Consider the following 27,449-nt stretch of genomic DNA (forward strand, 5'->3'; position numbering starts at 1 on the left):
TGCTTGCCTTTGGCTTTTTGGCAACAGTGGAGTGGGCTGCATGGTAGCATGCTGGTGCAAATTGCAATACAATACATCTATTTTAAATGCTTTACGCCTAACTAACATTTGGTCGTTATTTATTTAATCAAGATTCAACGGATGACAGCATTAGAGGTAGAGAGAAGACAGTGGGTAAAACCCAAAAGCCACCAAAACAAAAAAACACAATACAAAAAGTCAGTTATTATGACATGGCTCGGTTCATAGGGAGGCGGATGAATGAGTTCCACGGGAGGAAGGAGCAGCAGGAAGAAGCGAGGCGCCGCCGCCGACAGAGACAGCTGCGATCCGGTGTCGGCACTTAAGAGCGGTTTGCACATCATCGTCTCTCCGCTGCGGGCCGTGCTGTCATTGTTGCGTCTTGTCGCAGTGTACTGTGGCATTGTCCTCGCCTGGCTGTACGAGCGGTTGACCCGTCGAGGACGAGGTATGGCTGCGAGATCCAAACAACGGACTGACGGTCAGGGAGACATCAAGGGAAGTGTGGAGTACAACGATGAAGAGCGGATCAAGAACTACCACAAACAAGCTTTTGAGTACATCTCTCTGGCACTCAGGATAGATGAAGATGAGAAAGGTGTTTGTTGTGCCGTGCCCTTCTGTTTCCCCTATAGTCTGCGAGTTTTCATTGGCTTGGCAGGCCAGCTGTCAAGTCACTGTGTAATAATGTGATTGTTGAAACTTGAATGTACAGGAGAGGAGACACAACTATTGGTAGACTATATAAGCTGCTGTTAAAGGTATGTCTAGGGCTCTAGGCGACAAGTCTAGTCATGTCATATTGTCAGTTTCATTCCATACTCAGCAGGAGCCATTAAAATGTAATGGTAACCAAGGAAGATGGTAACCAGGAAGTTGGCTTGTTATCTTGGACTTGGTGGATGAATACTTGCATAGGGTGGATGTTGCTCAGCAGTCAGCAGGTATAGAAAAACTTATTGAAAATAAAAGTATAAAGCATACCCCAGTTGAGTAGGTATTTCTGTATGGCTTGAGGAAAGTAGCTTAATGTTCTTGTTCTACAAGTTGATTTCCAACCAAACTGATGGCAGGATGTGGTTGAGGGAGGCAGCTGATCTGGAGCCTAATACAGTGGCCTCATTATGGTTCAGTGAAAGTGACTTTCCAAACAGAAGACAGAAGTGTGTTCAATTCATTGCTCAGCCAAAGGCACATAGTGGAAGTTTGTCAGAGAAAATAACGAACAATGGCTCTCATTCAAAATAATTTCCTTAAACCAGGAAATTATTTGTTTGATCTGTTTATCAGTTGTCCATCAACTCGTCTCAACTTTTGGTCATTGACTTTTGTCATCACAGGTTTATATGTTTAAAAAAAAAAAGTTTAGAGAAAGTCTGTGTAAAGTGATAGAGAAAGAAAGAAACAAAAACCAGATATCAACATGGCAGTGATCAGATATCAACATGGCAATTATCAATATGTTCTCATCTGTCATATCAGCAATTTCCCAAAACTTGGGAAACAATAAACTAAAGCAGTTTATTGTTGTAAAATGATCAATGGTCTGCATTTATTATATAGCGCTTTTCTCCAAAGCGCTTTTTCAATGTATTTCACATTCTCACACACACACTCACACACACACACACACACACACACACACACACACACACACACACCGATGGCGGAGGAAACCATGCAAGGCAATACAACATGCTCATCGGTTATATATTATATATTCACATTCCTTTATGCTTAAAGATAAAATACATATTAAAGAACAATTCACAACTCGGAAACTAATGAACAGTGTTGGGTGTTTGAGATAAAACCTTTGTATACGCCTGAGAGCTTTAGACTTCTCTTCATTTGTGTGTGTGTGTGTAGCGAATCCGATAGCCTTTGTGTTTCAATAGAAGACTGTGCTTGTATAAGCTGCTGTGGGTGCCCTCTGGTGCTGTGTCCTGGTCAGAAGGAACAGAAACACTCGTATCATCAGACATTCTCTCTCTCACTGTAGCTCCATTGTTCTTATGGCAGGCGGACGAATAGACAGGCCAGGGGCCCAACAAATGGCCTGTTTCACCCAGCCACTCCAACCCCTTTGTGAGGGCTTTGTGTACTAAATTTGTTCTTGGGAAGAGTGGAAAATGGCACTGCACTAGAGTGTGAGTGCTATAGTAAGCTTACACTGTAGTACACTGCTGGTAAAGCACTTTCAGTATATGGACAATATACCAGCATGACTAGTATCATCTTATGTATTAGAGACATATACTGCTGTTGATCCCAGAGGCTTTAAAATAGTCCCTGAAAAGATAGCCTTGTATTTGTCTCTTGAAAGACACAGTCTTGATTTTTTCTCATGCAGCAGTATCACCGGTTCAGACATTTTTACTGGACACTTTGCCAACCTCAATCAAGACAAAACACCCCATAATCTGCAACAGCAAATGGCTCTGGTATACCAGAGCTGTGCCAGTATACATGTAGCTGTATGTTCTACTTTGCAGAGAGATTCTGGTTTACAATGACTGAGTGACTTGATTCCTAGTGAATTAATGCACCTTTTATTTATCATTTCCAAAGGTCCTGACCAATGTGTTTATTTGTAATTAGGCCAGAAAGATCAAGCAGTGGAGTGGTACAAACAAGGGATTGCAGAGCTGGAGAAGGGCATTGCCATTAAGGTTCCAGAAAAAGGTGATTTTGAATACAGAAAATGTATTGTCAGTGACTAGTAGATTGTGTCATACAAAAACAACTTTTACAGATTTACCAACCCAAGGCGTTTTTCAGTATGTAACCTTTATGCCCTTTTATAAAGTGTATGGTAGAATCTACATTTTTCTTTTTAAAACATCACACATTTACCTTTTATTAGTAGTAATTTTTCATGTGTATTCTATTTTTAAATATGTAACACCAATATATATATTATGTCTAAAACTACAATTCCTGTCTCTTCCAGGAGAGAAATATGAGCGTGATAAACGCCTTCAGGCTAAAATGACCACCAATCTCATCATGGCCAAAGACCGACTAGAACTGTTGGGTAGAGTAAACCTCCTTTCCCCCTATGAAAGTTTCTGAAAGTTAAGGGCTTGTTGCACTTCAAAGTGAACACGGAAAATAGCAGATCTACAAGCACACAACATGTGCTGCAACACTTGCTTGTATTGTAGATCGTCTATTTCTGGTATAAATCCGGCTTTACTGTATTACTGTCTTCCACCCTCCAAGTTTCTTACACTGGAATGGAAAGTCTACAAACGTTAGTTTGGGAAAGTATATGTCGAAATGTCCAATTACGATAGATTCATTGAGTATGCATGTGTATGTACAGTATAGGTTTAGATGGCTAAAATAGGTCCACATGCTTCAAATTTTAGCCTAGATGTAGGAAATTATGGCATTGTTCATTACTTGATATTCAAAGAAATGTTAACGTTAAATCACTTTTCAAACAGTTATGCGTTCAAACTTAATATCATAGATTCATTATGCATCATCATGCATGATGATCCAAATTATTAATGGACATCTGATGCTTTATTCATTCAATGCCAGCATGAAGAAAAGGCATCCTTTTCTTATTTACTTCTTGCTTTTAAAATTCTTCTCACAGTCAAATCTATGCAGTTCATGATGTTGTACTGTACTGTAGCTTTAGAGAATTAGACATGACTGCTATCGTACTGTAGGCATTAATAATCTAGTCCGAATACTAATAATGCTCTCCTGTAATGACTAGCTTAATGGTTGACAGATTAGTGCCATTTTAAAGCATACAAGCAAGCACTTCATATAATTCAATTGATTTCTTTTATATAATATATCATCATAAATTAGGATTATTTTCTTTTTGTTTGTGTTGCTGTTTGTCCTTTGACGTTTTTTAGCCAAGGTGATTTCAGGACACACCACTCAGCGAGACATCTATATTGACAGCACTAATCCAGTTTACGATAACACTCATCTACGCTCAGGTAGGTCTTACCCTTGCATACTGCCTTCAAAATAATTTATACAGTGCTTGGGTGGCGCAGGGATAAAAAAGTACCTGTCCACCACCACAGAGTCTACGGGTTTGTATCTACCTTTGTGCATCTGGTTTGGCTGAACGTCTATACGAACACATTTGGCTATGTCCAGGTGACGGAAGCTGGGCGAGGAGAGTGATCTTTGTCATTGCACATATTCTTATGGGGTGGGTAGCACCTGTCAGTAGGTGTGATTCCATTAAGCCTTTGCGAAAATAGGAAGCGTATGTTCATTAAGTCGAAAAAAGAAATGCGCATTGTCTCTTGTTTCCATCCACTGATTATGCGAAAATAAGTTCATGAAATAAGCAGTAGGTGGCACTATTTTGCCAGTAAAGTGAGCCTTACCGTTATATGACATATATTTATCTTTTTGACATTATTTTAGGCTATACAAAAATATTATACACAGACTGCCTGGTTGGCAATTGGGCTACAAGTCCTTTGTGCTGTGCAGAGGCTGTCCGGGGACAGGTTTTTGTCCCATCGGCTCCTCGGAATGTATTTAACTATTAAACTATATAGCTGGTAAGACTAGAATCACTAGATTGTAGCCTAATTATTAAAGTAGGCCTAATTTCCTGACTTTCTATTTAAGGGACATTTAACTATAAGCCGAACACATTAATAAAAAATAGCCTAAAGATGTTTTTCTCCCCGACAGCCTGCTGCTCCTCGCAAACACAACACACAGAAACAGATACACATACATGTATATAGCCGCCCTATAGCTTACTGTTGCCTGATTTGTGCTTCTTACCATGGTACAGAACTGATTCAACGCATCTCATCCACACACACACAGGCTACAGACTGTTGCTTGATATGCGCTTCTTAATATTTACCACAGAACATTGTGTCAGAAGTTCAGAACTGATCTATAAGCTGACAACGCGTCTCATCGGGCACTTGGTCTTGTACATCGTAATGTTATCTGCATGACATCATCGTGCGACGAAAGGTAATCCTTATACATGCAGGCTTGAACTTGCATTCATATTCGGGGCGCATGTACAGTAGGCTACAGGGGGATAAATTGGTTGTTTATATATTGATTGCACAGTTTTGCGATATCATTGCAGCTGGTAGGCTACAGTACGTCTCTCATCAATGAAAACGGCAAAAGCCGTTCGTAGTTTCATCACGGTTGCTTGCAATGCCAGGCAATAGGTCTACCAGTTTAAAAGCATCCTTATAGTTGGTGGTGATACATTCTCTATGGACATTATAGCAATAATAGCGTATTTTAGTAGTCTCGTCCGTTCCGAGGTGTTTTGGAGAATTATATTCATCTAACTTCCATGATCAAACCATTGCGTGTTTTTTTTTCTTCTTTTCCAACTGTTCAAAAGTGATATAATGCGAGTTCAATGCTTTCTAATTAGAAATCTTTTCCGCAAGTGTTTCCATACCCCATTTGTGCATTTCACTCGAAAACCGCCACCTTCAAGCGAAAAAGTGTTTTTGCGAAAAATCGAGACTTATTCGCATTTTGAGGTGTTTCCATCCAGGAGATTTTGCGCAAGAGCCTTAATGCGTAAAAAACGGCTTCATGGAAACGCACCTAGTGTGAAATGTTGAACGGGAGGAGTAGGGCGGAGGCACTACATCCTCCCGTTGGGGGCTCCTCACTGGCAGGGTAGCCAGTAGGGTACAATAGCACTGGTAACACAGAATGTTGTGGGGAGGTAAATGGCATGATGACTAAAAATGATTGACTACTCAAAGTTTATACACAAATTTCTTATGACGTGCCTGTGTACGCATGCCTGTGTTTTTATTGTTTGTAGTAACTGGTGCTGTACCCAAAAAGAGGGACCACATAACTTCGTCTAGCCACTTGTTGCCACGACCAAAACAGGGCCCAAAGAGCGCCTCTTCCTCATCAGGAGGGCATGCCAGCCATCAGCGCACCTCCAATTATAATGCCCCCTCAAACAGTCACATACAGAGGCCAGCTGCCCATACCAACAGTAATAAGGTGAGTTTATAGTCTTACTATGAAGTGGGTTGATGTGGTTTTAAAGACACTGTCATTTCACATGTGAGGTTCTAAGGATACACTTCATACTGGACACTGACCGAGAAATGAATGATTAGAGAAGGATGACCTTTTCAAATAGGAATTGTATTTGTGAGTTTGCAGGGCACATCACAGGTTGAGGGAATCAAGCATAATACAGTTTTCCTAATCATTGTGGGATTTTCGCATTGTTTGCTTTTTTCACTCAAGGGAAAAGCAGGAAACCGACAAAACAATAAACCCTCCACCACCCCAACATCACCACTGAAAAAGGACATGAAAAACCTGAAGAATGTGGACAGCAAGCTGGCCAGCCTCATCCTCAATGACATTGTTGACAGGTGTGTGTGTGTGTGTGTGTGTGTGTGTGTGTGTGTGTGTGTGTGTGTGTGTGTGTGTGTGTGTGTGTGTGTGTGTGTGTGTGTGTGTGTGTGTGTGTGTGTGTGTGTGTGTGTGTGTGTGTGTGTGTGTGTGTGTGTGTGTGTGTGTGTGTGTGTGTGTGTGTGTGTGTGTGTGATCGTACTGAAACCTTGCCCAAATTAGTCATATGTCACAGATATATCTAATAACTGCAACCCTGATTGTAACAATGCTGTTTATAATTACATTTTTCTCCAATAACAGGATCCTAAAAATGATGCTGATTTGCATAAAAAAAGTCTGCTGTAGTCTACCGTATATTATTCCTGGTCCTGTGGAATAAAGTGATTGTGATTGTGTTCCAGTGGTTCAGCAGTAAGGTTTGACGATGTCGCTGGTCAGGAGCTGGCCAAGCAAGCCCTACAGGAGATAGTCATCCTTCCTGCACTGAGACCAGAGGTTAGTCATGATGTACAAACCTTAGAGAAAGCTATTATGTAGAAATGCTGCTAGTGTCCCTGAATGCCTAATTACAAGTAGTTAATTCTCAACATTTTACAATATATTTGAAATTGGGTCACATGATCTGCACTAGTCTGACAGACTGTTGACTCGCATCAAAACAGGGGTCGCTGATTTTCCGTTATTTTCCGATGGGATTCTCAAATTGCATCTACACCAGTTTTTAAAATATAATTTGAGAATAAGATTCCTGAATAGAAATCTTTGTTTGGTGCTGTTGTTTACGTGCTTTGGTATATGCTATGAATTCTTCTGTTGTTTACGTGCTTTGGTATATGCTACGAATTCTTCCCCAGCTGTTTACAGGACTGAGGGCTCCAGCACGAGGCCTTCTCCTGTTTGGTCCTCCAGGAAATGGGAAGACTATGTTGGTGAGTTTGTCATGTCAAACGTTACTATTATATATATATATATATATATATATATATATATATATATATATATATATATATATTTACTGACTGTTGTTTAATTAGCATTCTTTTTATAATTCAAATGTTTATTTATTTTCCAAAATGGTATACATTGGTACAAAATGGTAATAAGTATTTACACAACATTGTATGTGTGGTGTTCATTAATATTCGCTGTCCCTTCCAAATAAATATACAAATAAATAAAAATATAATTTCACAGGTTTCATATACAGGAACACAATGTGCTTTACACAGAAAGTACTATACAAACCAAATACAATGCAACTTTATGTAAAGATTTTAGCAATAGTTAATAATGCAATAAATTCTTAAAAAATAAACATATGTGTATGCATAATCTTTAAAGTCAGCTTTACAGAACTGAAACAGCACATGACTTTGTAACCCATTAGCTTAATGATACATATTTATAATAATAGTCTAGAGACCAACTATTGTTTTTACTCCACAAGATGTAGACTAGAGTGTCTCAGGGCCAGGGGTACATGAGTTTGCAAAGTTTGGGAACCATTGCTCTATACTAGACTTAAGCATACACCCAAGAGTTCACATTAGATTACAAAAAAAGGAAATGGGGAATAGTGGTGGATGCCCTCCTTCTCGATCCCAGTAAAGCCTGATTTATACTTAGTCGTATGATGGAGTATAAATTAAGCATAACGAACCCAGCAGGAGGTGATGAGTTGACAACCCTCTGGGTAAATTCTGTTCTCGGTGGTTTTAAGAAAAGCATAAAATACTGGCAGAACATTGTAAAATTGTGTGTGTGTGTGTGTGTGTGTGTGTGTGTGTGTGTGTGTGTGTGTGTGTGTGTGTGTGTGTGTGTGTGTGTGTGTGTGTGTGTGTGTGTGTGTGTGTGTGTGTGTGTGTGTGTGTGTGTGTGTGTGTGTGTGTGTGTGTGTGTGTGTGTGTGTGTGTGTGTGTGTGTGTGTGTGTGTGTGTGTGTGTGTGTTTATAAATCACTCCCATTTATAGAATCGTATATCGTTCCCAGGCTTTAGGTCTCTGCCAACCCCTATATCCACAAATATACCACACATAACTGATTACAGTACCCTACCAAGCAAAACTGCTCCTACAGTGCTATTTGACCTAGATTTTGTGCTAAAGCTCATTCTCCAGAGCAGTGGTAATAACGCAAATATGAGTTAGTCAAAAAAACAATATTGTTGTGGTACAGGAATGGATGAAGATTAAGGATAAAAGAGTGTGTGCTATATAAATAAAGTTTGTGTTTAATCTAATTGTAAATTATTTGCAATTAATTATTTTTAAATGTATTTTATCTCCGACATACCACTGGCTCATGGCTTATAATTGTCTGTTTTCTTTGAACATTTGACACCTCATCTTGGAAATAAACTCCTCTTGTTTGTCTTTTAATTTAAAACCCAGGCTAAAGCAGTGGCCATGGAATCCAATGCAACCTTTTTCAACATTAGTGCCGCCAGCTTAACCTCGAAATATGTAAGTATACCCTGAATTCTAATTTTACTTTCCGAGACACGCTGTCCTTTTCATACATTCTATCTTTTGTTATGAAGAACAATGTTTAGTAAAATTGTCTTGTCACTGTCAGCATACTGTAAAGTAAACACCAAACCCTTAAAGGTGTGGTAGGTAACTTTGGAAGAGTAATTACTGCAAGCTAGAGTTCGAAACTTTGAAAATAAAATTAGCTTCCTTTGCTACATTCATCAGTGCTGCTCCATACTACAGATGCAAGGAATAATACAGAGGCTGTATTTTCTCTCACATTTCAATTACTCAAGCTGGAAATTGATGTTACTACAAGAATGCCGACTACAGTGAAAAAGTGGGGTGCATGTGTTTGGTCCGACATACTAACATACTAGTCCAACACCCTACCCAAAACCCAACCCTAAACCTATCCAAGGTTCAAGGTTCAAGGTTTTTATTAATGTCCCAGAAGGGCAATTGTGTTTACAGTAACAGTAGTGGTTTCCGACAAACAAATACAAATACAAAACAATACAGGACAACAACAGACAAGAGACACCATAGCATAGCATAACCGGAGGTCTGGTCGCATCTAGTGCAGGTAGGAGAATAAAAAATAAAAAAGTGCATAAGATATAATATATAAAGTGCTGCATAAAGTGCATCTTTCAGCATCATCATCATCACACCACAAGACCACCGGCAGCATTGACTGCACGGATCGAGGCAGGGACAAAGGAGTGCTTATATCTGTTGTTTTTTACAACGGGGGCCCCCAGACGACGGCCCGATGGCAACAGCCTGTACTCTGACTCGAGTGGGTGGGCATTATCCTTCCTCACAGGAAGCCACAGGTTAGTTTTAACCTGCCACGCTTGTCGGGAGCCACAGGTTCGTTTTAACCTGCCACGGCCTAGTTTTAACCTGCCATGCATGTCAGGAGTGACTGTGTTGTCGGAGTAATGCCTGTCGGACTGTTAGTATGTCTAACCAACGTATGCAGTACTATGCACCCCGAAAAAGTATAGAAATTGTAACTGTATTAACTCTTGAGACATGCACTTTATCTCCACATTGCCCATCCTTTGTCCTCTATGTTTCCAGGTAGGAGAGGGGGAGAAGCTGGTGCGAGCTTTGTTTGCAGTCGCTAGGGAGTTGCAGCCCTCTATCATTTTTATAGGTAACAGTTTACTTTACTTTGTCAATTATATTGTGCTGTATACAGAATTTCAAATCACATTATGGTCTGTGATCTAACGCACATTATGCATTTTGTGTGTGCAGACAACATCATTAGGTTGCATAGTGTGATTTTAAGTAACCAATATATTTCTTTAAAAAGATATTGTCTTTTTGTAGATTAAGTTATGTATGGCATCACAGACTTCTATTTGTTCCAAATTACATGTGTACCATTTGAACCATGCGAAAAAATGTTAGAAGGTCGCCCTCAGGGCGGCAGTGGCTCAGGGGTAGAGTGACCGGATGGTTCCCAGTTCGAACCCGGGCTCCCCCAGAGTTGGTGTTGAAGTGTCCTTGAGCAAGACTCTGAACCTTAGCATATATATGAATAGAGACGTCACTGGATTTCTCCTCCCATCCACTTGCATTAAGTTGCTCAAAAGCGCATGAGGCGATTTCACTCCTCCTTCTGGGTAGGAACAGAGTGCATTCTGGGATGGATTTGCCCCAATAACATGAACGCGCTGGCCATTGACTATCATTGCACGCGTTCTTGTATGAAACAGCGGTGTTCACGTATGAAACAGCGTTCACGTGTCATCATGAACGTGCACAATGATAGTCAATGGACCAGCGCATTCATGTGTTTTGGGCCAGCGCTGCAATACCAAATTCGGCCACTATGTCCATTTCTCCTCAGGGTTTCCTCCGGGTGCCGTCTCTATTCATATATACTCTAAACTCTGAACCCCTTATTTCTCCCGATGTGCAGGTTGGTGCCTTGCATGGTTTCCTCTGGTATCGGTGTGTGAATGTGTGTGTGAATGGGTGAATGTAATGCACAGTCTCTGTAAAGCGCCTTGGATAAAGGCGCTATTAAATGCACCATTTACCATTTAGATTCTAAATGGTAAAAAAATATGTTCTTCTAAATTTTAGAAGAACATATGTTTTGCAGAAATACGAGTATGGTCTGACAGCTGCAATAACACTAGTGACTGATATTAAGTTTTGCATAGTCTCACGTAACCAGACGATCCGAGATCTCTGCCCACTGATACTGGTAACGGCTAAAACTGGTAGGGGCGTTCCTTCATATGGTTTCAGGATTAAAGCATTGGGTGTAGGTTTGTATTATAATCTGCCGGTCAAGCCCAATCATTGAATTTAGATTTCCCCTGACATCCCCTGGCAGAAATGGTCGTCTGGCTACGTGATACTATTTAACTGAATCCATTCACATTCCACACAGATGAAATCGACAGTCTTCTATGTGAGAGGAGAGAGGGCGAGCATGATGCTAGCAGACGACTGAAGACTGAGTTCCTGATCGAGTTTGATGGGGTAAAATGTTTTCTGTTTTCTGTCTGCTCGTCTGTTTATTCAAATGCACTTCATCTCACCCACATTTCTTTGTTCTAGCAACCGAGCCAGGCTCTTATCTTATCTTCCTAGTTGAACAGAACAAGTAGGAACCTATAACAAAATAATTTGGCTAGGTAGATAAGGAAATGCCATGACAGTTACATCAGATCCTGCATCACGGTAAATGTAATGGTCTGTACATGTTTAACTATTGTTTCCATGGTATGGTGTGTGCGTGTGTGTGTGCGTGCGTGCGTGCGTGCGTGCGTGCGTGTGTGCGTGCGTGCGTGCGTGCGTGCGTGCGTGCGTGCGTGCGTGCGTGCGTGCGTGCGTGCGTGCGTGCGTTTGTGTGTGTGTGTGTGTGCGCGCGAGTACAGGTACAGTCAGGAAATGACGAGCGGGTGCTGGTGATGGGAGCAACCAACAGACCTCAGGAGCTGGACGAGGCTGTTCTCAGGTCAGATCCGCATGGCTCCATTTTGGTTGCCAACCACTAGATGGTAGTCCAAAACCAAACAGCCCTGAGTACCCAGAGCTTTATACACTTACTCACTCTCTCTCTCTTTCTCTCTAGGCGGTTTGCTAAGCGTGTGTATGTGGCTTTACCAACTGAGGCGGTATGTTGAAGCTTGAACTTATGTATTATGATCCTACAATGTTGTTTCTATCATATGTGTATGTTAGGCATTCAGCCTAAAATGTATGATAGCTTATGAATTGTTTTTTTATTGTTTATTGTATTACTGTTTATTGCTGTTTGCCATCGACCTGAATGTGTTGTGCTTGTGTTGTTGTTTCTAGACCCGCTTTAAGCTGATGAAGAACCTTTTAGGGAAACATGGCAACCCTCTCACTCAGAAGGAACTGTCTCAACTGGCCAAGTAAGTTGATGATGATAAAATGTAATATTTGATTAAAACTCATTAACTGCCAATGACGTCTTTGACATTCTATTTCCCAATGGCACTCCCTGCCTGTCTTTGGCGTCTTTTTGAGTTATTTATTGATTCAGAATAGTCTCGCTAATATCTACCGAGAAGTAGCTTACCGGTCGGTAGGCAACACTCACTTCCGCTGTGGTCCATCAATTAAATGGTTCATCGCCGTCCACTTTCATTATAATATAAGCACAATATTTATCTGCGTTTTTCTGATGAAAGTGAAAGTAGTAGTAGATTGGCAGAATATTTATGGCCGATGTTTACTTCTGGTTCTTCCAGGGTGAATTTCTGGGTTTTCAGAATCGTTGAACATTGGCATGTATTCAAAAACACATTGTAAGCAAGGCCTTGAGGTGACTCATAGCAGATTACTCACTAACATTCTCATTCACATAACACCTGCAGTCTATTAGTGGAAGTGACTCATAAAATGACCATGGTGGTACTGGTAGCCTACTTTGCATGATGGTATCACACTACCTTGGCCTAATTCTGATTGTTCAATTAGTCATGCTGATGACGAAGCACTTGACAGGCAGGGAACTCTGTATATTATCACCTGGGGCGCCAGTGTCTCAGTGGGTGGATGGATGGATGGATGGATGTATGATTAATGAATGTAATGCACAATCTATGTAAAGCGCTGTGGATGAAAGCTCTATATAAATGCATCATCTACCATTTCTATCAATGAGAAAGGATTGGTTCATGTATCTCTTGCATTTTCTTTTTATTAGTAGTATAGTATCATTATTAAGTCATATGCTCTCATGTAAAACAAAATCTTGAAAATTATGAATTATTTTCACATAATAGTAGCACACCAGTTTGGGTTGAAATTGGAGATTGGAGATTCAGTGTATTCTACAGTAAATCCTCATGTTGTGTTTATGTTTGGCTCAGAATGACAGACGGTTACTCCGGCAGTGACCTGACATCGTTGGCAAAGGATGCTTCGCTGGGCCCCATCAGAGGTGAGGAACACTTTGAGACCTTACATCATTTATCACATGTACAGACGTACGTACACACACACACACACACACACACACACACACACACACACACACACACACACACACACAGACTTGGTGCATTTATAGTTAGATGCCTTTTCAACTCCGCTAGTAGGAACTCTCTAGTCTAGGTCGTCCTCAGACGGTTTTCCGTCTAGCCAGCTCATTGGTGTTTTGCGCTCCTGCGTCATTCTTGAGTACATCCACATATGTTAATGTGGGACGTCCTCGTGACCGGTGCCCGTGTGTTGGTTCCCACAGCACTAGTTTGCTGGCTGGCAGCTCTTGGTGTCTTTGAATCGATATCTGCATTACATTGAGTGAATCAGTGTTTCACAAACATTAGGGAGTCCTTTTGGGACCTGTTTTTATGGGTCATCAGTAAAAGTGTTTAACCTTTTCCTACAAAAGAAAACAAAAACTGTTTTTGAAATGGGGCTTAAGGGTACGGTCACAGCGGCCTATGTGGCCTTCTTTTTACAATGGTTTTCAATGGACTCATTCATGGATTTTTGTAAGTTTTGATCGTGGAAAGACTCATAATTTATCTGTAGGGTCTTGATTGTATTATTCAGTTCCAGTACGAGTCATAAAACAAACTACTGTCCTAGGATCAAACCCCCTTGAACCTTCTCTGTCCTAGGATCAAACCCCCTTGAACCTTCTCTGTCCTAGGATCAAACCCCCTTGAACCTTCTCTGTCCTAGAATCAAACCCCCTTGAACCTTCTCTGTCCTAGGATCAAACCCCCTTGAACCTTCTCTGTCCTAGGATCAAACCCCCTTGAACCTTCTCTGTCCTTCTTCCCTCTCAACCTTTAGGATCAAACCCCCTTGAACCTTCTCTGTCCTTCTTCCCTCTCAACCTTTAGGATCAAACCCCCTTGAACCTTCTCTGTCCTTCTTCCCTCTCAACCTTTTTGTTGTCTTAAACAAAACTACTTTGCAGAGTGGATTGTAATGAAAACTCTATTTCCTTAGTTGTACAAAATTGTAATCACTTCATTCATGTTGACATTCAAAGATAAAAAACAGATGGCGAAACATATAGATTATTGAAGAAAACATAAAATAACATCTCCATTGCCAGATTACTTGTTTGACCTTCCGAGGGAAGCTGCGTTTTGTTGAATCAGTTACCTAGCAGCTGTGTAATTAGATTGGGGCATTGCTATGAATGTCACATCCATGGTTTTTAATATTTTGTTCCTACTCTGACAGAGTTGCGTCCAGAACAAGTCAGGAACATGGCCGCTAGTGAGGTGAGTTTATAGCATTGATAATTGGTAATAGATGTTACATTTGTTTTAGTAACACTGACGACAGTTCATTATATCATTACAACAGAATGCTATGATGTATGATGGCTGTCATTTAGATTTTCAGGTGTTCAGCAAATGCAGTTAATCGTTTGATGTTTGCAGGTGCGGAACATCCGCTTCTGTGACTTTGTGGAGTCTCTGAAGAAGATCAAGAGAAGTGTTGGACCACAGACTCTAGATCTTTACGCTCGCTGGAACAGAGACTATGGCGACACGACAGCTGTATGACAGAACCATACTCTCATACACACACTCAACCAAGCACCACTATTTAGTGGTGTAGCGGCATGACAAAACGCACGGTTTGGTACGTATTGCGGCTATGGGTCACATTTCAATACATTTTTGGTCACTTTTCTTTGTGACCACCGCGCTCTGACTCATGGTGCGTTACCCGTTCAAATCATGCAATAGAAATAACGGTGATGGGTCGCACACACCAATTACAGCTTTAGTTTTTATTCTTGCATAGTGAATAATAGACAAACGTTTCGGCTATCCAGCCTTCACACTGATGAAGGCTGGATTATGGATAGCTGAAACATTTGTCTATTATTCACTATGCAAGAATAAAAACTAAAGCAGTTCTTTGTGTGTGCGACCCATCACCGTTATTTCTAATACATTTTTGGTACAATAGAGAATAAAAAACAATTATAAAAATGCTTTCCATTGTTTGTTTTAGGAAACATACAGAGGTCCATGATGAACTGTATGTAGATTCCTGAAGAACTAACAGAGAACTGTGCATGGTCAATGATCAAATACCAAAATAATATTCCAATTAATTGCTTTAGCACAATCTGATTCTGCTCTGTGAAGCTGTCTAATGCTAATGCCAAACAATTCAAACAACAGTTGTAATTTCCCCCTTGCTCTGTTCAACCGACTAGGCTGGTCTCACAAATCAGTAGGCTACACATTATTTCTGGAGTCAGCCTTTTGCAAAAGTTTGGCCAAAATCATTGAGGGTCCTCTAACCCACTGTTTCCCAAACAGTTGGTCGGGACCCTGTGGGTCACGGACCAATTTCCATGGGTCACGACTCGAGTAAACACTTTTTCTTTACACACACACACACACATGTATTTATATATATTAAAAAATTTGCATCATTTTTTCTTCTTTTTTTCTCCAAACTGAATTTTGAAATTCCCTACTGTTTTCCTGTAATTGGAATACAATATTAGTGCGAGGAGTCTGTGTAGAATTGGTTATACACATACCACTAATAGTAAACACACCTAACCTGTGGTGAACAAAGTAAGGATTTATATGACATTGCATGGGAACAGACAACTTTATGGTGCTAATCAAGTTTACTCCAGCAGTCACTTTGCCAGGTTACCACACAACTGTTTATTCTGTTTGATAAATGTAGTTGGTTGGTAAAATCCTAAAGGAGGTGTATACTTGCCTGTATGGCTTGTGAATAAAAAGTGAGTCTCCAGCCCTGATGATATCACTTCTAGACAGAGTTTGTTTTGTAGTTTTTAGTAGGGAACTGTGCCTTATCTATTCATTTCTGTATATTGGTGCTCCCTATCTGATTCCTATTGTATCCATTGTAGAACATTTCTACAGTAAAGGCAGAAACTACCCTGGTCCAAATTAATTCAGTTGCTAGTGCTACAGTAATTCACACCTTAAATCCTATTGTCCAATCAAGGTCTGCTATCGTTGGGATTTGAACCAGCATCCTCTAAAGTCTGAGTTATATTTTGCCACAGCATAATGCGGTGTGAGCTTATAGATCGGCTATTTTCAGTGTGCAAACACAAGCAAGCAAGCATAAATCAGGCATAGCCTTTAGGCTACTGGCACTGTACCAAAGTTCCATGATTTTTAAACCCTTAACTGCCTTTTTCTCTGATAGCTCATAATGTGTCACTGCAAGTCTGCGACTGTGATGTCTGACATTTCAGTTTTTCTTCTGAATAATATACTAGCATTTTTTCTGAGTAGTAAGATCACAAAGAGAAGAGTTCATGACTTTTATAATGTTGTACTGAAAATAGGACAAATACTCCCTACTTTTTGTTTCTCTGTAGATTTTGATATAGAACTCCTAGCTGGGATATACTGTATACTGGGTAATAGTTAACTGATGCCCATGAATGCTGGTTTATTTATGTAATGCTTGTTCTGTAGATATAGCTATATATAAGCCTGACAAGACTAATGTCTCATATAGTCTTATTGTTGTTGGAAGAACCAATGTAAAATGCAAGCTTGTCGATAATCAAGGAGTGCATTGTCTCATTGATGAGCCAAGAGACGGATACACACTTTAAACTAAACATAGTCCATTAAAAAAAGCATGCATTTGTGTGTGTTTTCCACGACAGCAGCATCACACTCACCTCATTGGCACAGATATTGTAATGCCTTTTCTACGCAGTTAGAGTATGTAATGCCTGAATGTGCACAACCAGCCCGTCCATTCTCGCAAAGTGGCATATTGCTGCTGCAGAAAAAGGCTGTAGCATTGTCCCCAGTGGATTTCATACTATAATGTGCCATGGATTGTTTCCATGACATGGTCCATGGACTGCTTTATGTTCTGTGCATGCTATTCTCACTGCAGTGTGGGAAGTATCAATGGTTCAGTTCATTACATATTATTTACAGACCAAATGTTGGTTTCATTCCTAAATGATTCCTGAACTATTTTATAATTGAATTCATGAACAACAAATAACATGCTTTACCTTCATGTCAGGAGTGTTCTATTTCGTCCCTGCTGACCGCCAGAGGCGGTGCTTAAGCACTGAATACGTCCCTTCGCGCATGCGCCGTCGAGTATTTTATACCAACAATGTCAATTTTGACCCCATGATGACCCGGAGTCGTCTATATCTTCCGGCAGTCTACAGGGGTTCAGTCCCTAATTTCTTCTCGCTCGCCTGTGAGAACCAAGTTTGCACCGAGCTGCGATGTGTTGCTATGCAATGCAATATGTAGCCTATGGTGTCTGCCGAGTCGCTGGTAGTTCCGTGACCGAATCGGTCGGAGTAGCGGCTGTTCGCCCTCCAGGAACTGCGACTATGGATTTTGTTTTTACTCCTCTATGAGTGGAGTTTATTTGGATTCGCGTGGACGGCAGCGTCCAATCTCTCTCGCCGGTAATGAAGGCGAACAAAACCTCCCTGGACAAAAGGTACGTTATCGTCTAAAGCGGTGCTATCCCCGCTAAACAGACGTTCAAATTATATGATATATTGCATCATGGCATAACCTCTTGTGAGTAAAGGCTGCGTTTGCGCCACCTCCCTGCTCCGCATACGAGGTTTGTTTGACGGTGAACGCTAACAGACGTTCAAATTATATGATGTATTGTATCATGGCATAACCTCTTGTGAGTAAAGGCTGCGTTCGCGCCGCCTCCCTGCTCCGCATACGAGGCTTGCTCGACTGTGAACGCTAGCGCTTATTATAAGCGACTAAGATTTGCCGAAGGATGGCCACTGTCATATTGCCTTCGTTTGATAAACACGCTACTTGCAAGCTTTGGTTAGCCCCTGCTGTTGATGGCAAGCGTTGGCGCTCCATTCTCTCAGCAGTCAGCATATAACTTATGATAAGTTAAGCTAGTTAAGGCTAAGTGTCATTTTCTGTTTGGCAAGCCTTGCTGGCCAAAGCCATAATGCCGATAATATTGGCAGCGTTCAAGCTTAACTGCCTCCGCGGATAGATTGTCTTCTTGTTGTTGTTGTTAATAATAACAATAACAACTTGTTATTATTAGCCCGGTACAGGAGCAGCTACCTGCGTCATCCCAGGGTATTGATGTTGCTACCAGTAGTTTGTAGCTCAATAGTATTAACAGCTATTGGTGTACATAGCTTGTCTGGTTATTAACCCAGCTGGCCCCCAGCAGTGGGCCTCGATACTGATGCTGCTACCAGTATGTCTGGACTCAGCTCAAAGCTCTAACAGTTTTTGTGTATACAGTGGGTACAACTTTGTTTTTTCCCCACAGGTGCCCCTGGGTACCTCTAGGTCCTATTAGCCCAGCTGGTCCCCAGCACAGGGCATCTGGCGCTGCTGCCAGCGTAGCTCACAGCTGCTACCAGTAGCTTAAAGCTAAAGGCGTTTATTAACAGCTATTCGTGTAGGCTATAGCTTGTCTTGTTGTTAGTAGCCCAGCTGGTCTCCAGCATTGGGTCTCTGACTGGCGCTGCTACCCGTAGTTGTAGCCCAAGCGCTTATTATACTATTTATTATAACAGCTATCTGTGTATAGCTTGCCTTACTGTTTATTGGCCCAGCTGGTACAGGGCAGGCAGCGTATGCGCTCCGCTCCTCCAGCATACGGCCTCTAGTTTGATGTTACTTGCTACTAATCGTTTGTTAGCTCAAGCATTTATTAACAGCTATTGGTGTATAGCTTGTTCTGTTTATTAGCTGCAGCTGATACAGGCAGCGTACGCGCTCCCTTCCTTCAGCAGGCGGCCCCTATCGGTGGAGCTATCGGTTGTAGCCCTTTCTCCAAAACTTGTTTGTTGGTTTATTTAACCAAACTTTGGGCTGGTGTAGGCAGCGTTAGTGCTCCCTCCTCCCAGCATGAATGCGTAGTAGTGCCTTGACTAGCGCATTGGAAGTGTCTTTTGTTTCGCTCTGGACTAGCAAACATAAATAATAATGCACTTGGAGTTTGGATAAACGTCATAGTGCTGTGATAAACGTTCGCATAGGAAACACTACAGCTGCTACATAGCAGCGTCCAAGCCTCGACTGAAGGCTACTTTATTATAAGTAAGCCTCAGCTGGGGGTACAGGTAGCGTGCAAGCTCTCCTCCCCCACCGCGACCATGCAGGTCGCACAGTCTAGCTAACAGCAGCGTTTGTGCGCTGTTCCTATGACGCACTTTACATCTGGTTAAATCTCAAAGTGCTACAATGAGCATTTGCATAAAACGTAAATGCATATTCACATGCTGCGGCAGGTATAGCAGCATTCAGTTGTTTGATTAAGTCATTATATGCCGATCTAAGTTAAAGCCTCTGCTGGTACAGGTAGCGTACGCGCCTCCTCCCCCCAGCATATGGCCAAAACCTAGCAACCAGTAGCGTCCGCGCCCTGGGCTAGTTGGGACTGGTGTGCACCGGCCGGTCCAGAGGAACCGGTGCCACCACAACGGAGAGCTCCCACTTTTGTACCTCGAAAGCCTCTGCTGGTACAGACGGCGTACGCACTCCCTCCAGCATATGGCCAACACCTAGCAACCAGTAGCGTCCGCGCCCTGGGCTAGTTGGGACTGGTGTGCACTATGCCGATCTAAATTAAAGCCTCTGCTGGTACAGGCAGCGTACACGCTCTCTTCCTTCAGCATACGGCCAACACCTAGCAACCAGTAGCGTCCGCGCCCTGGGCTAGTTGGGACTGGTGTGCACCGGCGTGCACTATGCCGATCTAGATTAAAGCCTCTGCTGGTACAGGCAGCGTACACGCTCCCTTCCTTCAGCATATGGCCAACACCTAGCAACCAGTAGCGTCCGCGCCCTGGGCTAGCTGGTGTGACTGGTGTGCACTGGCCCGTCCAGAGGAACCGGTGCCACCACAAGGGAGAGCTCCCACTTTTGTACCTCGTGTGAAGCTCCCCTTCAGCCGTGAGCCGACCTTGGTCCTGCCCCGTGTGCCAGGAGGAAAAGGTCTGACCGCCGGCCACAGCAGATCTGAGAGGACTCAGCTATCTGCGGAGCTGGCCCACATGAGGTCCATGCTCACCTAACATAACACCTAGGCACCTCGGAGGGTTCGAGTGCCTCCCCCTCCGATGCCACAGCTGACTCGAGGACGATGTACTCTCCCCGACAGCTTAAGCTATGCACTTCCATGACTATGAGGAAGATGCAGAAGACGTTGCCCCCCAGGCATCAGAGCCAGCCTCCCACTTCTCAGCTCAGGACCCACTGGCCGAGATGGCTCCATGCGCACCTTCATGCGCATAGCCGTGGAACGCTAATTGTTAGTCATACCACAGTAGGCAGTCGGATCCTCCAAGCGCCTTCTTCAGACGCGGATCAGCCCTCACCGTCACTGGAGGCATTTGGTGTCATGTCCTCAGAGAGAGGACGGCTGATGTCCATCCTAGCTCTAGCCCATCGCCAAGTCGGGCTTTCACAGTCAAGCCTGACTGAGGAGCCTCTCTTCCTTCAGCATATGGCCAACACCTAGCAACCAGTAGCGTCCGCGCCCTGGGCTAGTTGGGACTGGTGTGCACCGGTGTGCACTATGCCGATCTAGATTAAAGCCTCTGCTGGTACAGGCAGCGTACACGCTCCCTTCCTTCAGCATATGGCCAACACCTAGCAACCAGTAGCGTCCGCGCCCTGGGCTAGCTGGTGTGACTGGTGTGCACTGGCCCGTCCAGAGGAACCGGTGCCACCCGCCAAGTCGGGCTTTCACAGTCAAGCCTGACTGAGGAGCCTAGGCCAACTCTCCGTAGTCTCCCTGAGGAGCCAGGAGCACTAGGTGGTTCAGCTGTGCAAGAATCGCTGGAGCGAACCATCCAGGTGGGGAAGCCAGGCTGCAGCATGCAGGCCTATGACACATCACGCCTCCCAACGAGCTCCAACAGAGATGAAATCACTGTCCTCTGAGCTCGCGTATCACCGCCGGTCCACACTAGGCCAGTGTGTTCCTTGGCGTCCCACGCAGGGACCTGCCTGTGACTCTCCGGGCTGTGCAGTGCCCTCTGACGCCAGCCCCCCATATCCGGCGGGGTCAAAATGGCCGTTATCAGCAACATGACGAGAGCCCTAGTATCAGACCAGGAGTGATGTGTCCTCCTGCCCAAGGGCGCAACAGAGGCCGTAGATCCTCAGTCACACCAAGGGAAGTCCGATCTACATACTTCCTCGTGACGCAAGACAGACTGTTGTCGACATGTCTTGAACTGATGGGACCCAACAGGGTTATGAAGTTCATGCTCTGCTCTACAGCACTTCCTGCCGTACCTGAGAGGCAAGCACATTCTCATACGTTCGGGCAACACCTCGACCGTGTATCATGGCAGAGCGGAGGTGGACCTCGGAGGTGGACCTCCTCACCCTAGAGTCGCTGACTCACTAACCTCTCTGGTTCTCCCTAACGGAGACATCCAGCCCTCCGGGCCAGGACGCAATGGTCCGATGGTTTCATAGAACCTGAACGCCACAAATGGCTGTCAGCCCGCAGGCCTTCATGCCACATAGCCAGTATGAACAGAACGACCTGCATCGTTCCGACACACATGGCCCTAAGTAGCCCACCGCCCACAGGGCACTATCCTTCTAAATGCGCACTGGCCAGAGGCACTGCATATGCCTTGCCACTGCCTCTCTGATACGACCAGCGCTTCAGAGAGTTCTTTAGGAGGGTCACACCATACTTCTGGTTGCCCCCCTCCAGCCAAGAAGTACTTGGTTTCCTCTGCTGAACAGACCCAGTCGGAGGACGCCATGGCGTCTCCTCGACAGAGGTCTCCTCAACTGGGAGGCGGTCGGATATGGCATTCAAATGCTCGACGCCCCCAACTGTGTGTTTGACCGCTGGCAGCCCTGAACCGCTGCCGAGCAGCTGTGTGTAACCAGCCAGGCATGCCACCCTGAATTCAAAGGTGCCATGACATCCATCAGACTACGGTACGATAACCGATGGAATCTATTTCCAACTGACGTGAGGGTCAGAGCAAAGACCTAGTGCGCTGCTCTGCCTACCTTTCTGGAGTTCCGCAGTCCCTCCTAGACGAGGGCCGATCTCCTACTCTAAAAGCATAAGTAGGGGAGATATCATGTCGATATGCTAGAATCAATATCGCACAGCCACAGTGGGGGCAAGCCCCGTTTGTCAGTGACTTGCGTCTGGAGCAAAGCTCAGACGGCCTGAGTGTCTCTGTGGCCGAACACAGTGTTCCTCCCGAGGGTGCTGTCACATACACACCTCAACCAGCCTATACGGCTAGCACAGTCTTGCCCTCCACCAGGAGAGTGGATTGACAAGCGGGAACTATTGCGCCCAATGTGGGCCCTGAGAGCCGCTTGTTAGACCTGCCGCATGCATTCGGCGGTCAGAATGGCGGTTCTGTTGTGACGATGGCCCTTTCAAAGGTGGCGCTCTCTCCAGACAGCGCCCGCCCCACACTATTGTGGATGCCATTAACCACGCTTATGGGGCGAGTAACCGTACCCTACCATTTGGCGTGAGGTGCCACTCTAACGGGAGCGTCCCCACATCATGGGCTGCCCCGAGGGAAGTACCCCTGGAATATATCTGCCGCTGCCTCATGGGCATCACAGCGAGTTTTCTATGTTCCACTGGGTGAGTGCTGCCACTTCCCACCCGCTGGACGTGGTCCTCTTACGAGAGTCCTCCGATTCTACTCCTTATGGCTTGGGATCAGGATTCCTCGTGACTTTGCTGGTATAAGTCATTCAGTGCTTAAGCACCGCCTCTGGCGGTCAGCAGGGACGAAATAGAACGTAAGTTACGTATGTAACTATGGTTCTATGAGTCCCGAATGACCGCCAGAGCACTCTTGTCACTCAGAATCCTCGTGGTCTCGCGAGAAGATTCTGTAGGGACTGAACCCCTGTAGACTGCCGGAAGATATAGACGACTCCGGGTCATCATGGGGTCAAAATTGACATTGTTGGTATAAAATACTCGACGGCGCATGCGCGAAGGGACGTATTCAGTGCTTAAGCACCGCCTCTGGCGGTCATTCGGGACTCATAGAACCATAGTTACATACGTAACTTACGATTTATAAGCTAAAGGTTTTTGTTTTGTTTTTTGTTTGTTTTTTGTTTTTTTGGGGGGGAGGATACAAATGGTGGATGTTTCATTTAGGAAAGAAACCTCACTGCTTTGAAAGCAGTTGGAATGAATCTGCTGTCTGTAGAACACATTTCCTAATTTTGAAGGAAACGATGCAAAAAATGACATGAATAAGGAGACTCTTATTTGCAAGTATGCCAGTTGAATAAACAGTTTTCTATTGATAGCTTGTCAGTCTGAGTCTGCTGGGGTTTGTTTCGTTTCTAGGCTATATACAGGGGGGGGGGGGGGGGGGGGGGGTCATTTTTTGGGGGAAGTCATTTTGAAGGGTTGTATACTGGCAGATAATAGTATATTGTTTATAAAAGATAAACTTATATTGAACCATTTTATCACTGTATTATAAGTTGGGACACAAAGTGAGACAACCTACAGTGCTTCACTGGTAGTCAAATCACAACATGGGTGTGTTGTATGTTTCTAAAAACATAAATGATACAGGGTTTCAATTTGTCCTACAGTGTCCGTGAGGCTAACTGCTAACTGCTATTGTTGGTTAAATTAGCCAATCACAACCTAGTAGACGTTCGTCTTATTAAGCACATATTTTGGTTTTGAAATGATTCAGCCTCATTTATTCTACATTAGTACTAACGTCTCATCACAAACTTGACCATTTATGTCTGTTGGAGTGACTACCGGTTGATACTTCAAAGTTCATTCATTGTATGAATTATTTTCAATCCATTTAGTTGTAGGCCTATATTCTACCCAAGATTCAAGCCCAGGTGTAGGAGACTAAACATGTACTTCTCAAATAAGAAGAAAATCAACACTTGACCAGTACTACAGTAGGCCTATTGTGCTTATTGCCTTGAGGCAATACTGCTTGTCAACCAGTAGGTGTCCTACTCATACTGATATTTGTTTTACAACGCTGACGAAGGCCGTTGATAATAATAATTTTAGAAATTAAAAAATATAGAGTTAAACAAAAATACAAGCATCAGCTTGATATGGTGTTCGAACAGTAACTGGCCAGTCGTGCGTGTACTGGCAAGGAGTATAGCAGAGGTGTTATGTGTCTGAAGTGAAATTACAAATAAGCAATATAGTTTCCCCATGCACAGCCTCTTCTGCAATTGGGGGCTGAAAACTGGCATCTTTTTCAACACCAATTCAATCAAGTCATTCAATTAGTGTGTGTGTGTGTGTGTGTGTGTGTGTGTGTGTGTGTGTGTGTGTGTGTGTGTGTGTGTGTGTGTGTGTGTGTGTGTGTGTGTGTGTGTGTGTGTGTGTGTGTGTGTGTGTGTGTGTGTGTGTGTGTGTGTGTGTGTGTGTGTGTGTGTGTGTGTGTGTGTGTGTGTGTGTGTGTGTGCTGAGAGAGAGAGAGATATCTGGGGCCTATATCCAGCACGCCCCTGACAGACAATCAAACCTCTGACCCTGCTGGACACACTTCACCTCCGTCATTTGCAAGCAATACCTGGTGGATCCACACCGTTGATACACGCTGACTCTTTGCACCTAAATGAAATCTCATCCATGTACAATGCGCTGACTTTTGTTGTTGTGTTTTTCTCCGCAACCTTAACTAACATCCATAGCACATGCACATGCTCCACTGACACGCCTTCTCTATTTGAGCGACCACATCAAACATGAAGTGGATGCTGGCAAATACTGCGGCATGGTCATGATGGACCTCCAAAAGGCTTTTGACACCGTGAACCACTCCATACTGGTTAACAAGCTAAAAGCAATTGGTTTCGATAGCACATCAGTGAGCTGGATGCAATCCTACCTGGAGGGGAGAGAACAGTGGAGGTGAACGGAACACTGCCCCCCCCCCCTCCCAGTGAGCTGTGGCGTTCCACAAGGAAGCATACTATAGGGCCTTTACTGTTCCTAATATATGTAAACGACATGACTTCAGCTTGTGACTGCAACTTGTTCCTGTTCGCAGATGACTCGGACAGGAACAAACTGTAGGTTGAAAAGGCCCTCAGCTCTGAAATCGGTAGAATCTGCACCTGGCTCGCTGATAACAAACTATCTTTACACCTGGGAAAAACTGAATCCATTCTCTTTGGATCTAATAGTAATCTCAGCAAGGTAAATGGCTTCTTGGTTAGAGTGGGTGACAATGTTATCACACGTAAAGATGAAATTACCTACCTTGGTTTCATCCTGGAGGCTAATCTTTCCGGTGATAAAATGGCCACCAACGTAATCAAAAAAGTCAACCAAAGAACAAGATTCCTTTACAGGATCTCCTCACTGGTCAACAAAAACACCTTTAAGACCTTAACAGGAGCCCTCGTTCAAGGTTTCTTTGACTATGCATGCACCTCCTGGTACAGTACTACAGCACCTCAAAGGCCCTTAAAACTAGGCTCCAGACTTCCCAAAACAAACTGGTCAGGCTCCTACTTGGCCTCACCCCCCGAACCCACCTCACCCCTGCCCACTTTGACAGGCTGGAATGGCTTAGGGTCGACGACAGAGTACAGTGGGGTGACAAGATTCGATACACCACCAAGATACCCATGTATACCTGTCTAGATACACCAGAGGGAGTGCAACGAACCATGTACAACCCAGATTCGGCACAAACAAGGGACTAAATTATTTTCGCTCCTATGCCACCAAAATGTGGAACGCCCTACCAACAGTCATTAAGACATGCGAATCCCTTGACTCCTTCAAAACCGCTCTCAAAAAGGACACCTACGGACGGCTGCAATTCGAAACTGGCCCCCGTAAAATCTGAATCCCCAGCCACCGCCCCCCCTTCCCCTCACTGTATGTTTCTTTTCCCTTTTTACCTCCTTTATGATGAATTCCTGTTCTGTTCTTTGACTATATAGAAGTGTCTATTTGTACGTCTCTAAATGTTTTGATGAATTGAACATGGTGGACCCTCTTGTAAACAAGTGTAATGCTTAATTGGGTCGTCCACTCACAGTTAACAGTCTTTTGTATTGAGATTGTGCTTGAAATGTACTGTAATTCTGCAAACTGTTAATAAATATTTCAATCAATAAATCAAGCAATAGCAATCGGTATATCCTATATATGTCTTACCCGGGTATTAGATTAGATTAAATTAGATGTCTTTATTATCCACAAGGGAAAATTGTTTTGCTCAGGTCAATGCATAGGCCTATTCAGGACAATACATATAGGACAATAAATAATTATACAAATACAATAAAACACCCAGCAAAGTAGGCCTACTAGTAAAATAATTCTAAATTTTTAAAGCTATTTAAAAGAAAGCAAAGTCTCTCTCCACACCATGAAACACTCATAATGTGTGTGTGCGCGCGTGCGTGCACACATGTCCATTATCAGCGCTCAGTCCAGTTCATCTGCCTGTGTGTGTGTGTGTGTGTGTGTGTGTGTGTGTGTGTGTGTGTGTGTGTGTGTGTGTGTGTGTGTGTGTGTGTGTGTGTGTGTGTGTGTGTGTGTGTGTGTGTGTGTGTGTGTGTGTGTGTGCGTGTGTGCGTGTGTGCGTGTGTGCGTGTGTGCGTGCGTGCGTGCGTGCGTGCGCGCCGGGGGCACTGGCAAGCAGGTCCAGTTGAGGTGAATCAGGTATTGGGGGTTTGTGTTTGTTAAGGAGCCTATGGTATGTGTAAATATGTAGATAATTTGTTTGTTTCTTTGATCTGTCTTCCCATACGCCCGCGGCCCGCCCTTCTTCTTCCCTTTCTTTTTTATGGAAATAACAAAAAAAGGTTGAATTTGCACAGAAACTAAATCACTGTTTTACACCTGCAAACCTGTGGTATGACAATAAAGTCGATTCTGGTATTGGTGTGATCATTTCCCCTGGTATTGTGTGATCGTATTGGTGATAATATGGTAACAAGACAACTCACCCCTTTTGCCACTTTTGGTGAGTTGTCAGGACAACTCACCCCGAACGTCCGGACAACTCACCAGGGGTGAGATGTCTTCACTTTCGGGGGTGAGATGTCTTCACTTTCGGCCACTTTCGGGGTGAGT

General features: G+C 43.6%; 2 protein-coding genes across 3 annotated transcripts in view; both read left to right on the forward strand.

The window, feature by feature from the left end:
• spast (spastin) lies at window positions 1-23,662 on the forward strand. 2 transcript variants are annotated; one of them, XM_079500032.1, is made up of 19 exons: window positions 1-619; window positions 2,623-2,706; window positions 2,975-3,058; window positions 3,906-3,992; window positions 5,837-6,027; window positions 6,280-6,410; window positions 6,795-6,888; window positions 7,248-7,322; window positions 8,784-8,855; window positions 9,954-10,029; window positions 11,284-11,375; window positions 11,774-11,853; window positions 11,971-12,013; window positions 12,198-12,277; window positions 13,241-13,311; window positions 14,574-14,614; window positions 14,777-16,081; window positions 16,165-17,410; window positions 23,432-23,662. In XM_079500032.1, the coding sequence occupies exons 1-17, from the start codon at window positions 262-264 to the stop codon at window positions 14,900-14,902; spliced, it is 1,785 nt and encodes a 594-aa protein (XP_079356158.1). In that variant the 5' UTR covers window positions 1-261; the 3' UTR covers window positions 14,903-16,081; window positions 16,165-17,410; window positions 23,432-23,662. The 2 variants fall into 2 exon arrangements, with proteins under 2 accessions (XP_079356158.1, XP_079356157.1); XM_079500031.1 differs by having other exon boundaries at window positions 14,777-17,410.
• Window positions 17,803-27,449, forward strand: part of LOC306922096 (rhodopsin, GQ-coupled-like) — a gene marked incomplete at both ends in the record, with an annotated part of 17,843 nt that continues 8,196 nt past the window's right edge. Inside the window, 5 exons of the mRNA XM_079499489.1 lie at window positions 17,803-17,834; window positions 20,286-20,393; window positions 21,052-21,193; window positions 21,623-21,806; window positions 22,071-22,160. Coding sequence (XP_079355615.1) covers window positions 17,803-17,834; window positions 20,286-20,393; window positions 21,052-21,193; window positions 21,623-21,806; window positions 22,071-22,160 — 556 coding nt within the window. The remainder of the gene's footprint in view (window positions 17,835-20,285; window positions 20,394-21,051; window positions 21,194-21,622; window positions 21,807-22,070; window positions 22,161-27,449) is intronic.

This window comes from Electrona antarctica (assembly GCF_951216825.1).
Source record: "Electrona antarctica genome assembly, chromosome: 4".
Classification (NCBI taxonomy): domain Eukaryota; kingdom Metazoa; phylum Chordata; class Actinopteri; order Myctophiformes; family Myctophidae; genus Electrona; species Electrona antarctica.